This window comes from Balaenoptera borealis (genome assembly GCF_965194805.1).
Source record: "Balaenoptera borealis genome assembly, chromosome: 19".
In the NCBI taxonomy this organism is placed as follows: domain Eukaryota; kingdom Metazoa; phylum Chordata; class Mammalia; order Artiodactyla; family Balaenopteridae; genus Balaenoptera; species Balaenoptera borealis.
In genome coordinates, this window is record NC_138878.1 from 1,710,305 (window position 1) to 1,723,846 (window position 13,542).

Genomic DNA, 13,542 nt, shown 5'->3' on the forward strand with positions numbered 1-13,542 from the left:
CCATCCAAGTAACCTTACAAACATGTTTATTACAATGATTAAGCTTTAGCATCAAAGAAAAAGGTTTTCTTTCTTTCTTTCTCTTCTGTTTTCTTGAATTTATTTAAAGGATCTCATTCAGGCGTAGAATCTGAAAAATCTGGATCCAAAATGCCAAATAGGGTTGGCAGCAGTCCACTGCCTTCTGTGCTCTGGGAATTCAAGAGAATAAATAAATAATTCTCAGAGCTGATAGCAAAGTCTAGTCCAGGCCAGTTTTAATTAGCAATAACCCACAGGCGAGTGGATTTTGGTGCGTCCCACAGCTGCAGGGCTGCTCTGGGCCAGGTGCGGCCTCTCCGAGTGGAGGGGTCAGGGACGCTGCAGTGGACGACAACTCACCCACCATCCAGGGTCCTCGTCACAGCCGACAAGCCCCTCAGGGTCGTCCTCGTTTGTCCTGGGAGATGACAGACTTCCCAACAACACTCACAGCCAGTGCCAAGTGGCCTAAGGAATCTTAAGTTATTTTTTAAAGCACATGATCCGGATATAAAATAATCTGGGGTTTATATGCTTCTAACTGTTAAATTTTAAGTATCTGAGGTACAAAGTACTTGTAGAAGTACTTTATTACTCAGAATGTTAACCAATTTTTCATTGTTTTTTGGAGACTTCCTTTTCTGTGTTCTACAACCCACACTTAAGACACACATTTCTCATTTACTTATGTGTTTATAAATTAGTCATTTTCTAATTTAAATATACACTTTTTTCATTGATATACTAGGATTGAATTCTTGACCTTTACTTCTCCCCAAATTTTCTTGTTAACAGCTTTCAATTACTGGCAATTTTTATTTCTCATTTTTAGAACATTCATGGAGGGAAATGCCAGATTTAGTATCCTCTTTGAAAATAATTCATAAACAACCTATTCTAAACTATATCTAAGAAAGCGAAGGAATGACCTTTCCTTCTATTAATCTAACATTAACTTGTATAAGTAATGGTTTTATTAACGATAGTAATAAATCTGCTGCCAACATACAATAAGTGTATTCTATAATGGGTTGATTTTATGTCACAATACGACCCTTTAAAACCAGAAAAGCTAACTGAGTTGGATTAACTAGATTATACATCTGAGTGTGTATTAGGAAACTTTACTCTGATCTCACCACTTGTCAATGCACACGGAGGTCTCTCCACGATGACAGCTTCTCCCCAGTGGAGGAAAGCACTCTGGGGTTCCTGACCGGGAGAGTCGCTAACACGCCCCCACGAGCCCCGCCCTCACCGGAATGCTGGAGAGAGAAGGGGCCTCCCTTCAGTCTGGAAGTGCCTTCCCCCAGGCAGCCAGCAGCGCCATCGTCAGGCGGGACGTGGCCCGCGAGTCAGGCCGCGCTCAGCAGCAGGCCGGGCGTGGCCATGGCAGGTCCGTCACGGGCATACAGGGGAGGCCAGGGCTGGTGGCCCCTGCAGACCTGCCCTTCTCCCCCATCCTCCTTCTGAAGACGGGCAGACTGGAAACAGTACAACTCTGTGACTCAGCCCCGTCACCCCATGGTGTCAAACGAGGGCAACCTGCCCGCCGAGGCCCTGACACTCAGGGAAGCCCCAAACGAGCGGCCTCGGGGTCCAAGCACAGCTGCAGAGCCACCTGCAGCCCCGAGGACTCGTCCTCGTCGCCCGACCTCATGGAACGGCCACAAACCACCGACAGTGGAGTCTGAGCGGCACGCCCCTGGGTCCTGACCTCTTCCCGACAAAGTGACACACCTCCAGGAGAGCCATCCTTACTCAGGGCAGGAAGCCTGTCTCACTCTCGCCTCACCTCTCAGAGCAACAGTCCTCGAGGGCAGGGCCCGGGGGCGCACTTGGTTATACCTGAGACCCCACGGGTTTAGCGGGCAGAGCCAAGGAGGCTGACAGCCTTCCAGGCATGAGACAGCCTCCCCGACAGAAACCTTTCCCACACAGATCTCAAAGGCCCCGTTCACGTGAGTGAACAACATGCTTCTCACTCTCTGAGCCCGGAATCTTACTCCATTCTACACTCATACACAAAGTATTTTTGGATAGTTTCAATATAAGGTGAATTTTCCCGGAATTTCACTATTGTTCGAGTCTAGAAAAAACTACACTTTGATTTATGTGAAACTTCATCAAGAACTGCTCATTTTGCAATATTCTACCACCAACTGGTATCTGAGTCCCAGGGTGACAGCCCTCCCAGTTGCCAGCTCTAACATGGGAGGTTGGGTCCTATTCACTAACTCCTTATGTAGTTCCCCCAGCCTTTTCCATATCAAAATATATGTTATTTTATTACACATGACCATCCTTTTATTTCTCCTTACATTAATTAAGACATTACATTAGTTTTTTAATTACATTTTCTAAACATTGCATTTTAGGGTATGAGGGCATTACAAAAAAATTATTCTTTAAAAAAGGCACTGGCTGGGACTTCCCTGGTGGCGCAGTGGTTAATACTCTGCGCTCCCAATGCAGGGGGCCAGGGTTCGATCCCTGGTCAGGGAACTAGATCCCACATGCATGCCGCAACTAACAGTTTGCATGCCGCAACTAAGAGTTTGCATGCCACAACTAAGGAGCCCGCCTGCTGCAACTAAGACCCAGCACAACCAAATAAATAAATAAATAAATAAATGGACAACCAGCTTCTTTAAAAAAAAAAAAAAGGTACTGGTCCTGGTAGGTCTGAGCCTCACTGCCCGCAGACAGGACACACTCCACAAATGTTCCCTGGGAGAAAAGATACGGCTGACCCGTCAGGACAAGGTATAAACACAGGGTGAATCACCATGGACCAACAGGCCTTCCCTTTGGGGACAGAGACCCCTGGGGTCCCCCACCCCGGCTGGAGAGCAGCTTTCGGGGCCACGCAGGGTCTCCAACACCCCAGGACACTTCTGAGAGTTAACGGAGGCCCACACTGCAGGCGTCATCCACGGCTGTCCCAGGCAGACCAGGACAGGCAGCCACCTTGACACGAGGCACATACTCGAGCACCCTCCTCAAGCCCACGTGCCCCGGGGCACACGCGGGCGGACCTGCAGACGGGCAGCAGCCTGGCCGTGGCCCCCCCTCCTCTGAGCCCCACCGCCCTCCTCCGCAGACACACGGGAGAGAGGCAGCAGTCGGCCCAGAGAGCCGCGACAAGCCCCTCGGTAAAAGCCCCGCGCTCTCGTCAAGCGCAAAGACAACTGTTGTCACCGTCACAGTGAGACTTCCTCGTAGCCCGCCGTGGGCAAGGATAAAAACCCCAACGGGGCTGATGGAAGGAGCCGCCCACGACCTGAGCTTCCGCTCATCTCAGCAGAGCCCCTGACGGTGCCCCGGACCAAGGACAGGAAAACAGGTCAGAGACAGACACACCCTTCCCATCGGCCCACACTCTCCAGAAGCTTCGATTCAAACGGCACCTGAACTACTACACGTCACTACAGTTAGGCTCTAGATAGAAAAACAAAATACAGGCACAATAAAAACTACAGACACGAATGCAAAGTTTGATATACTCAAGTGAAATGTATAAAAAGCTACCTATGAAGAAAAAAATCTCTCAAGACTAGCCAGGTGGAACAGAAAAAAAAGAGAAGAAACGAACGTACAGCTTCAAAGCTCCAGTGGGCCAGTTCCAAAGAAGAGAGGCACCAGCCTGGCTTATGTCAAAAAGAAACGGTGAGGACGACCCCAGCCACCCCGCAGAGGCCCCGTGTTTCTGTCCAGTCTGACTAGGATCCCGCCCTGAAAGCGCCGAGGGGCCCGGGCCCGGGAAGGAGGTTCTTACCATCGCACTTTGTTGCAGGTCTGGGTGGCGCCGAGAGGAGAGCCCGCCACCATGGGCACCTGGATGGGGCTGTGCTGCTTATTGGTGACCAGATCCAGTTTCTCTTCCAGTGATTTACATGTGGCCTCCAGAGCCTGCAGCTTCGCTTCAATGCTATCCAATCGCAAGCAGATTGTCTGGTTAATGGAATACAGGAATGACTGCAAGTGAAAAAAAAGAAAGCTTCAGGAAGGGCATCCTGAACTCCAAGGAGACAATTCCAAGGAACATCAGGCAGCTATTTCCCAGACTCAGCTGTGTCTATTCCCACAGAACAATCCCCGCACTTCAGCTCATTAGTTATAAGCCAGAAGCATTTCACTAAACAAGCTCGACCTTGTGCACTCACAACGTGACTACTTAATCGGGCCCTTACTTCTGTGTAGTTGCGGTTCCTAGTTACACTTAAGTCCGTATAACACAAGATGTAAGTGGACGTTACGACGCAAGTTTCTATTAATCAGTAAACTTACACATAAAACTAGTCAAATTCTACAATGAAAACAGATTACATCCAACATCAAAACGGCCCGGAAACCCGCCTGCTCATGTTACGCTCCCCTGAGCCCCACCCCCAAGGAGAAATGTGGCGATGACGCTCCCGCGCGTGGGAGCAGCACGCCTGCCACCTAGTGGCCACAGAAAGAGCAGCCTCGCCTTCCACTGCTGCCACCCAAGTCCCGCCGACCACAGGGACGTGCGTGGCTCCAAAGGCAAGGAACGGCTCAGACAAACACCGGACAGGAAGCTCGCCCCCTCCCACGGCGGCCACTCCTGCCCTGAGTCGGCAGGGACACAGAGGGAAGCAGGCTGCTCCCCTCAGTGGCCTCACCAGCTGATACTGGGACACGGGCGCCAGCCAGGAGCAAGGCCCTGGAGCGTCCAGCCGCCCAGTTCAGCAGTGAGAGGGCAGGGGAGGCGGCAGCCGAAAAGAGTGAAGAGTTCGTATTTCACCTTTTCTCTCTCCTTTTCTGCCCTTGACTTCAAAGGGAAAAATGCCCAGAGTGCCAGTCACATCAGCAGGAAGGGGACAGACCGCGGAGAGCAGACGGGCACAGGGGCCATTCAGAGCAGACCGGGACCCCAGCGCACGGCGGCACGGAGGCCGGCCCCTCTGCCCACTAGCCGCGGCAGACCCACTCCGGCGGCCGCTCCCCTTCCTCATGGGAGGTGACCCCCACAGCTAGAGCCACGTGGTCCATCACACCGTGCGGCTGGAATCAAGGCCCGGGAGGCGAGGAAAATGGATACTCTTATTCAGTGCTTTTAACAGACTGAGCTGATCTTTTGAAGAGTTTAAACGCATCTAACTGCCCGGTCTGTACGTCAGTAAGGGCAGCAGTCGGGTAAATAAAACCCACACACTGTCCAACAACCTGCTGTGTCTCAAGCAATCACCCCCCTGACAAGTCCCATCGCGGGAGAGCTAACACATATGCGAGAGGGTGAAATCCCACGTCCTCCGCTGACTCCCCCCAGGAGGACGGGCCGTGGAGGCACGGCAGACCGTGAGAGGGCCATGTGGAGACACAGCATTGATGGCCCATCCCCTGAGAGCGACATCGAGGCAGCGCCCGAGGCCCACCCTGACCTAAGACGTCGTGACAACCACTAGCCGCTGGCTGAAGTCTTGAGATACAATCACCGATGACCCCATTATTTTTTATAATTTGAAGACATCAACCATGTGGCTCCCAAATTCCCTAAACACAGTGAAACCTCACTGTCTTAATTCTGAATTAGAAGTGATTCTGCCTGGAGTTTGGACGAACATCACTGTTATACACTAATAACACAACTTCACAAATTAATAAAACAAAGAAAGGCAGAGAATAGTACTTTTAAATAAGTCTTCTATATACAAGGGATATTAACCAAAAATCATCCAAATCTATTCCTTTTAAAGAGCTCTGAGCAACCTAAATGTCCATCGACAGATGAATGGATAAAGAAGATGTGGCACACATATACAATGGAATATTAGCCATAAAAGGAAACGAAATTGAGTTATCTGTAGTGAGGTGGATGGACCTAGAGTCTGGCATACAGAGTGAAGTCAGTCAGAAAGAGAAAAACAAATACTGTATGCTAACGCATATATATGGAATCTAAAAAAAAAAATGGTTCTGATGAACCTAGTGGCAGGGCAGGAATAGAGACACAGACATAGAGAATGGACTTGAGGACACAGGGAGGGGGAAGCTGGGGCGAATTCCGAGAGTGGCATGGACATATATACACTACCGAATGTAAAATGGATAGCTAGTGGGAAGCAGCCGCATAGCACAGGGAGATCAGCTCGGTGCTTTGTGACCACCTAGAGGGGTGGGATAGGGAGGGTGGGAGGGAGGGAGATGCAAGAGGGAAGAGATATGGGGATATATGTATATGTATAGCTGATTCACTTTGTTATAAAGCAGAAACTAACACAGCATTGTGAAGCAATTATACTCCAATAAAGACATATTAAAAAATAAAGTTAAATTAACCAATTTAAAGTGAAAAAAAATAAAATAAAGAGCTCTGGCAATCTGGTGAGCACACTTTTCCCAGCACAGGAGTGCTGGGTTCAAGCCGGGGCCCGAGGCCCTGCTCACCGACCAGGGGACGGGGCTGAGGCAGGGCCGCTTTCACTGCACCTTATCCACGTCTGACTGCTGTGCTGTTTACCACACACGCCTCTTTTGTGATAAAATTATAACTGCATTTTATTTTAAGACATAATGTGGGGTTACTGAAGCAGCAGCCCTCTATCCATTAGTATGAAATAGAAATTTAACTGAATGTGTCTTTATACCACCCCACGTATCTTTACGCTCACGCTGCTTCTCCTTGTTAAAAAGGTGAGCCGGATGTTTCTAACCACAGGGTACAGGAGAAGTCGCTTAGGTTCTCTGCACTGCTGTCCTAACTTCTCACAGGTGCTGGTGTTTATCTCTGTGGCTCTGCGAACTGCAGACCAGACAAGCAAACCCAAGAAGCAGCCATCACCCACGACTGACTCAGCGGTTTCCCAGAACCCATCCAGCAAACTTTAAAATTGAGGTGACTTAAACGATAGGCACAAAAGTGCTTCATCACTAGTAGAAAATATTCGCCACAGGAATTGTGCACTTTCCCTCTGTGCACAATAGGTCCACGGGTCTACGAAGGAAGAGGCCTCATGTGGCAGCGATCCCAATTAAACAATGTGATTCTTCGAGGGAAAACGTCATAACTTTATGCATTTGTGGGGGGTTGAACAGTGACTCCCAGAAATCATACGTCTACATCCTCACCCCCAGAACTTACAAATGTGGCCTTTCTTGGAAACAGGATCTTTCCAAATGTAATCAAGTTAAGATGAGGTCATCCTAGGTTAGGGTGGCCCTAAATCCAATGAGACTGCCTTTATAAGAGACCGAAAAGGAGAGACACAGACACGGAGGAGAGACCACGTGAAGACGGAGGCAGATACTAGAGGGACGCGGCCACAAGGCAAGGGACGCCTGGGGCCCCCAGGAGCTGAAAGAGGCAGGAGGGACCCTCCCCCAGAGCCTCTGCAGGGAACTCAGCCCTGGTAACATCCTGATTTCAGACTTCTGGCCTCCAGGACTGCGAGAGAATAAATTTCTGTTGTTTTAAGCACTCCCCACTCCACCCCGCATTGTGATAATTTGTTATGGTAGCCCCACATAAGATACAAACAAAAACATACGTTAATATTTTTACCTTTATAGAAGGGTCCTGGCAATTGATCTCTAGTCGCTGGCGTTTCAAAGCTGGTTCATCTTCGTCTGTCACTACGTGATTCTCCAGTACAACTGAAAATTAAAGGCAGAGACAAAAAAAACTTTAATACAAAAGGTTTCACATAGCTGTTTAATATTAAGATAGTAAACAGTTCTGACACCTTAAGTATAAAGGTGTCACCTTAAGGTTAAATGAGAAATGGCACAACCTGCTTCATATTTTACTTTTTACAGATTTAACTTAAAATTCTCAGTCAGGCAGAAAATAGGATCTCTCCCTAATCTCAAGAAAAACTGAGATACCGGATAAATTTTTTCGCTAATGTGCCACTGAGGTGACCCCAACACCAAGACTGCAGGCTTCTCACTCAATGCTCTATCCAGCTACCCTTTTCTGATAGAATCCAATCGCTAATAATGATTTCTTTCCGACTTTAAAATAAAGTCTTGTCAGCCGGCCACCTCATTCCAAAATCAAAGCCACTCTCTGAATATTACATTTTCTGAGGTGCTGGTCATCAAACTCGTCTCAAACGCAACACGCTAAGTTACAGGGAAAGCTGTTCCCCCCGGCCAGTGTGGCTGAAATCAAGGTCTCCCACCAGCACCTTCCAAGGGGTCTTCAGGGCTTCTCCTCGGATGAGCAACTCGGCCCAAGTTCAAGGCCGGCACAACATGGTCCCAAGCCCGGTGCCTTTACACCTGTATGTGCCAGGTGATTCGTCTCAAAACTCTAAACTCTTTACGCTGAACAGACCTGCGACTCTAACGAGAACCTGTCAGGGGTCCCAGGCGAGACCAGTAAGCTGGTTTCCAGAGGTAAGTTGTCACCCAAAGCTCTACCTCGCAGAAACCAGCCACGGGCCAACGATGCCAGAAGCATCCTGCTTACCAGAGGGCTCTGCATCGTACACTGTGTCTCCACACCTCAAACACCTCCATAAAATGTGTGGGAATGAGTTCTCATTAAGGTAAAAAAGGAAAAATCCGTGGCTACAAGTGCAAAACACAGGTTCTCAGAACCTTCATCGAAGCCTACCTACTCCCACTGGACGCTGGTAATTAAGAAAGGACTGGGAGGACGGGGGGACTCCAGCAACCGCTAGTCTAATCCCTTTAACTTGCTGAAATCCAGTCCAGAGAGGTTAAGCGACTTGACCAGGGTCACACAGCTGGCTTCCTGTAACTACAGGAAGAAGACTCCAAGCCCTTGGCAGAGCAAAGCACCTCAAGGCTGTAAGCAAAGGGCAGCGGAGCAGATGAGGGAAAGGAGGCACAGCCCGTGGCGGTGACAGGGGCACACACCTGGGTTCCGGCGCTCACTTTCTACGGGCCGCGGGGCTGCTAGTTTACTTTCTTCTTGGTCCTTTTTTACTTTGTTTTTTATCGCTCTGCATGCATTACTTTTAAAATTAGACAAAAGAACTCAATGTTCATTTTAAAGCCATCACGATCACCTGGAATGACAGGCCCGATGAAATTTACAATCGTATGTGTGTGCAGATGGGCAAAGAGACTGCAGCCGTGTGGTGAGTGCGTGCAAAGTCACAAGAACCTAAGCATTTTGATTTTAAATGGAAATCAGAAAAAAAACGGAAGGACATACATGCCAACAATTTAGAAGCAGTTTTATCACTAGGATTATGGGAAACTTTTATTTCTTCTACTTGCTTGACTATACGTTTAAGTTTTACAAAGTTCACCTTTTAGAAATGAGGAAAAAATCATCTCAATCTTAAACCCACTCAGGACAAACGTGTGGGATGCAGCACAGTGCTTGCCGGTGCTGGGGGAGTCCTCTGGGGCCAGAGATGGCCGGCCTCCTGTCTACGAAGGCCTCAGGGGGCCCCGCGCACAGTAGGTGTTCATTACACAGCCACAGCTATACTTCCCAGTTAGTTAAGGAGCCCACACGGAACACCACCAGGGTCAGAAGTGACTTCTCTAATCCTTCTTTGGACTGTAATCTACAGAGAGAGAATTTAATTGGGAAGTAAACTGTCAGAATTTTAATAGTTCTAAAAATGCTTAAAATTTATATAACTGGAACATTTTTCTTTTACAGCATTGCAGTGTGAGTGTTTTCTAAAGAAACTGTCATCCACCCACCAAAATATGAACAGTTGTTTTTAAAATTGTGATGTACAGTGACAGTGTTGCTTTTTTTTTTAGTTCACTGGTTTCTGAGGTGCGGTGCTAAATGAGGTCAAGCCTTCACATTCTCGCTCTAAACAAACTGGTTCACTTTTACAGAGAAAACTGGGGTTAAACAGCTACCTTCAGATGCCCTGACTTGGCTCAAGGATCTGGCAGGTCTTGATCCTGCCAGTTACCAGGTGATAGTGCTTCTTATGAACAAATCAGAGGCAAAATGACAAAAACTGACTAAAGAATAGCATTCGTGAAAGGGTGCCCCAATCTCTTTGTGACTGCTTGTTCAATCCCAAAATCATGTGCTACCCACCCTTCCATACATAACTAATTTCCCAGTGAAGCTTTTTCAACTAACACAGCAAAGAGATCATACAAGATAGACATCGTCACACTTTCTTATGAGATTTCTAAAAATTCTCTTTTCTGTGGGGAAAAAAGTTAGCATTTCAACTCTACTATTCCAGAAAGAATAACCAGACAACCAAAACACTATGTGATTTAATTGGGTACGCTTGTTATTTCAAACTTAACAGAAATATAAAACACATTAAACTTTATATAAAAAAAAAGGAGGACCCTTACTAAGAAATCCTTTTATAAAATAAAGTGCTAACAAAGTATTTCATAGGTGAAGTAGCTCAAGATGAAGTTCTTGAAATTTAGGGTTTCCCTTATAAAGTGTCTAATATCTAGTTAAAGTTCCAAAGTAGATGGGTGCCTTTAAAGTCACTAAGGAAAATTACCAGCCCTGGCAAAAGGGCAGGAAAGTCACCTCACAGAATAATCGGATAAAGCCTGTCTTACCAAAACTCTGAACATACACAGCGGTTCTGCTTCTGGGAACTTACCCTACAAAACTATCTGCTGCAATACGCAGCAAGGACCTTTGTAGCAGGATGTACTTAAAAGAAAAACAGTGCAAACGATGTGAACAGCGTCCCCGGGGAAGAGGTGGATGAAGGAGGGAGCACCTCGCAGGTGTCCACGCGCAGGGCAGACTGTGCACAGCAGCGGAAGAGGCCCAGACGTGACCACAGGGGGCTTTAACGGGGAGTCAGGGGAGCGGGGGGCGGGGCAGGAAGAGGGGCCGGGGCTGGACAGCCACGTGCGGTGCAGAGGTGGGCCGAGGGGAGGCGCAGGGACCACCGGGATGGGCACGGGGCTGACAGAGCTCACGCGCTCTGGTCCGGGTTTTTCATACAGGGCACGCACCGCTTCTTCTCTCGCTTTACTGAAGGGAGAGGAAACTTGTGGAAGCGCTTTGGGGGGGAGCGCCGGCTCCCTACTGCCCGGCCCCCTACTGCCCGGCCCCCTACTGCCCGGCTCCTTACTGCCCGGCCCCCTACTGCCCGCGCCCTGTACCTGGGTGGTCGGGACTCAGCTCCTCCACGGCGATCTGCACCACATCCGCCAGGTCCTGTTCTGACATCATCCAGGACGAGAGGAGAGTGGCCGGTCAATGGGCAGGAATCAGACTCACGAAGCACAGGGTTTCTGTCACCTAAAAACAAAAGCCAGGACAGCGGAGAGGGAGATGAACGATCGTGACCTTGAAATGCTGGAAACTGCTAGCCATGATCTGTATCCAAGAGGACACCAGAAGCCTGTGGGTTTTTTAAATATAGGGTTCTTCTTGCCCCAAACCACCAAAAGGTTAGTGCCCTTTGAGAACTGAGAAATGGCCCCCAAACATTTCTCACTGCCTCTGTCCTTCAGCACAAGACTAGTCCCCACCTCGTCAGTCCACTCCCACACCCCGTCCTAAGTCACCTTCCTAAGACAGCTAGGACACATCACCCCAAGCCAGATGTCCCGGGTCCCCTTCTTGCCCACGGAACACGTCCTGTCCCTCGCCTGCCCCTGCCAGCTCTCAGATCCACTAGACACACCACACCCCGGAAACCATCGAAAACATACCTCCCGAATTTTACCCAAACGGACCCTTCCGCCAAGGCTGTCCCCCCGCCCCATTTCCACTCCTTGCAGCGCCCTCCCCTCAGGCAGGCAGAGAGCGGCAGCTCCTGGGAGGACTGAGCCCAGCACCAGCCCCCTGCCCCAGCCCGGAGCCTGTCCGCCACCACCCTGCCGCCGCCAAGATGGCACCACATCTGCAACGCAGTGCGTTCCTTTCTTCCTGATCCTCAAACACTCTGATTAGACCTAGACACACCGTCTCCAAAACAGAAATGAGGCCACGTCTCTCCAAATACGACCTATCAACACAGTGGTCTAAATGCAGTACTTGCAAACAGGGTGCCTGGAGATCAGGAATCAATGCCACCGTAATACTTTTATCATTCTACACTTTATATTTTAATTACCTATAAACAAATATTTATGAAAGAAGTAATCTATCTTCCCCAACTGGACTGCACGTTCCCTGAGGGCAGACAGTGGGCACCCAACTCTACAGCACAGCGCCTGCCTCGTATGTGCCCACCATCCTGAGGCACACCCCACCCCCACTGTGCCCACGCAGGGCAGCTGAATTAAGAGGTTCAGATCACCTAGTCTCAACCAGGAGTCTACTGACAGCTCCTTTAAATGGCTAAGTTCCAAAGGCATAAAATTAAATTTGCAGGTTCCACACATGTTCTTAAATCCTATAAATCCAGATTTAAATTCTACAGCTTAAACGGTAGCAAGCTCCAGAATTTCTTAGGGACAACCATTTGCAGGAGAAGAAGCCAAGCTCCTGCCTTAAATTTCCCTTCACAGAACGAATGCAACACTTTCATGTAGGTGCAATCCATCAAATGGCCAAGGTGTGTTACCGCCATTTAGACACCTCACGTGAGACTGAGGAAAGCACGAAAGCACCAAATGTCCCTTCCAGAGCAGACGCCGATGACAAACAACTGGGGGGTTGGGGGGGGGGGCAAGGGACCGCAGAGGTACTGCCGCCGAACCCTTTAGAAGTCCAACTAGGGAGGGATGGCAGGGACAGAGATTTTTAATCTCTCAAATGAGGACAGCGAACCCAGGTCAAGGTCGGTAACAAGCTGAGAGATCGGGTGTTTCCTAAAGAACCCCAAAGCATGAGCAAGTGGGCAAACCACTGACAGCACGAGGTCCTCAAGGGAGCAGCAAGGAGGAAGCAGAGGTCCGAGAGAAGGAAAAAACGGGTCTGCTTGGGAACAGTGGCTGAACCCAGGAGGTGAGCACCACTGGGGGCAGACAAACACCAGGGCAACATTCTGGACCACAGACTCACAAAGACTACTCATCCAAAGCTCCCTCCTGCGCTAAATACACTGGAAAGAAATGACTAGAATAGAATACGAAGCGTACAGGACAGGGAGAATGAGAGTCTAATTACAGGGGGGAGAGGAAAACAGCCAGGAGAGCGCAAGAAAACAGCTACCACATTTTTTACAACTTTCTAAAAACAACAGAAAATAGAGCTCTAGGACACAGAAATTAGAAAAACTATTCTAAATCTAGCCTTCCTTCCATATATCCAGGAAAATCAATTCCATAGAAAATTAACAACAGAAAATATTGAGGTCAAATCTCATGCCAAGGTGACACCTATTAAAAGCGAATAGGAGCAAAGTAGCATCACTACAGACAGTGAAAGCATGCTAGAAAGACATGTCCCTAAGAGATGAAAACTCTCTCCTAATATTTCAAAACAAACTAATATTCATGAAGGAAATTATATAAGGTATCACTAACCATAAACCAGCATTAGAAAAACTCAGAAATGAGGGGGGGAAACTCAGAAAAGATTACAAATAAAAGGAAAATAATTTTGGAAATGAAGGCTAAACTAGAAGGAATCCAAGAGCAAGTAAATACAATAAATTACACCGTAAG

General features: G+C 48.5%; 1 protein-coding gene across 9 annotated transcripts in view; it reads right to left on the minus strand.

Moving 5' to 3' along the window:
• Positions 1–13,542, minus strand: part of BANP (BTG3 associated nuclear protein) — a 103,529-nt gene that overhangs the window by 66,448 nt on the left and 23,539 nt on the right. For 8 of the 9 annotated variants that reach the window (XM_082368724.1, XM_082368723.1, XM_082368722.1 and 5 more), the window contains 3 exons: positions 11,086–11,224; positions 7,550–7,641; positions 3,800–3,999 (listed from right to left, as the gene is read on the minus strand). In XM_082368724.1, the coding sequence (XP_082224850.1) occupies positions 3,800–3,999; positions 7,550–7,641; positions 11,086–11,155 (362 nt within the window). In that variant the 5' untranslated portion in view covers positions 11,156–11,224. Of the gene's footprint in view, positions 1–3,799; positions 4,000–7,549; positions 7,642–8,874; positions 8,965–11,085; positions 11,225–13,542 lie in introns of those variants that run through there. The other variant, XM_082368725.1, reaches the window with a different exon arrangement.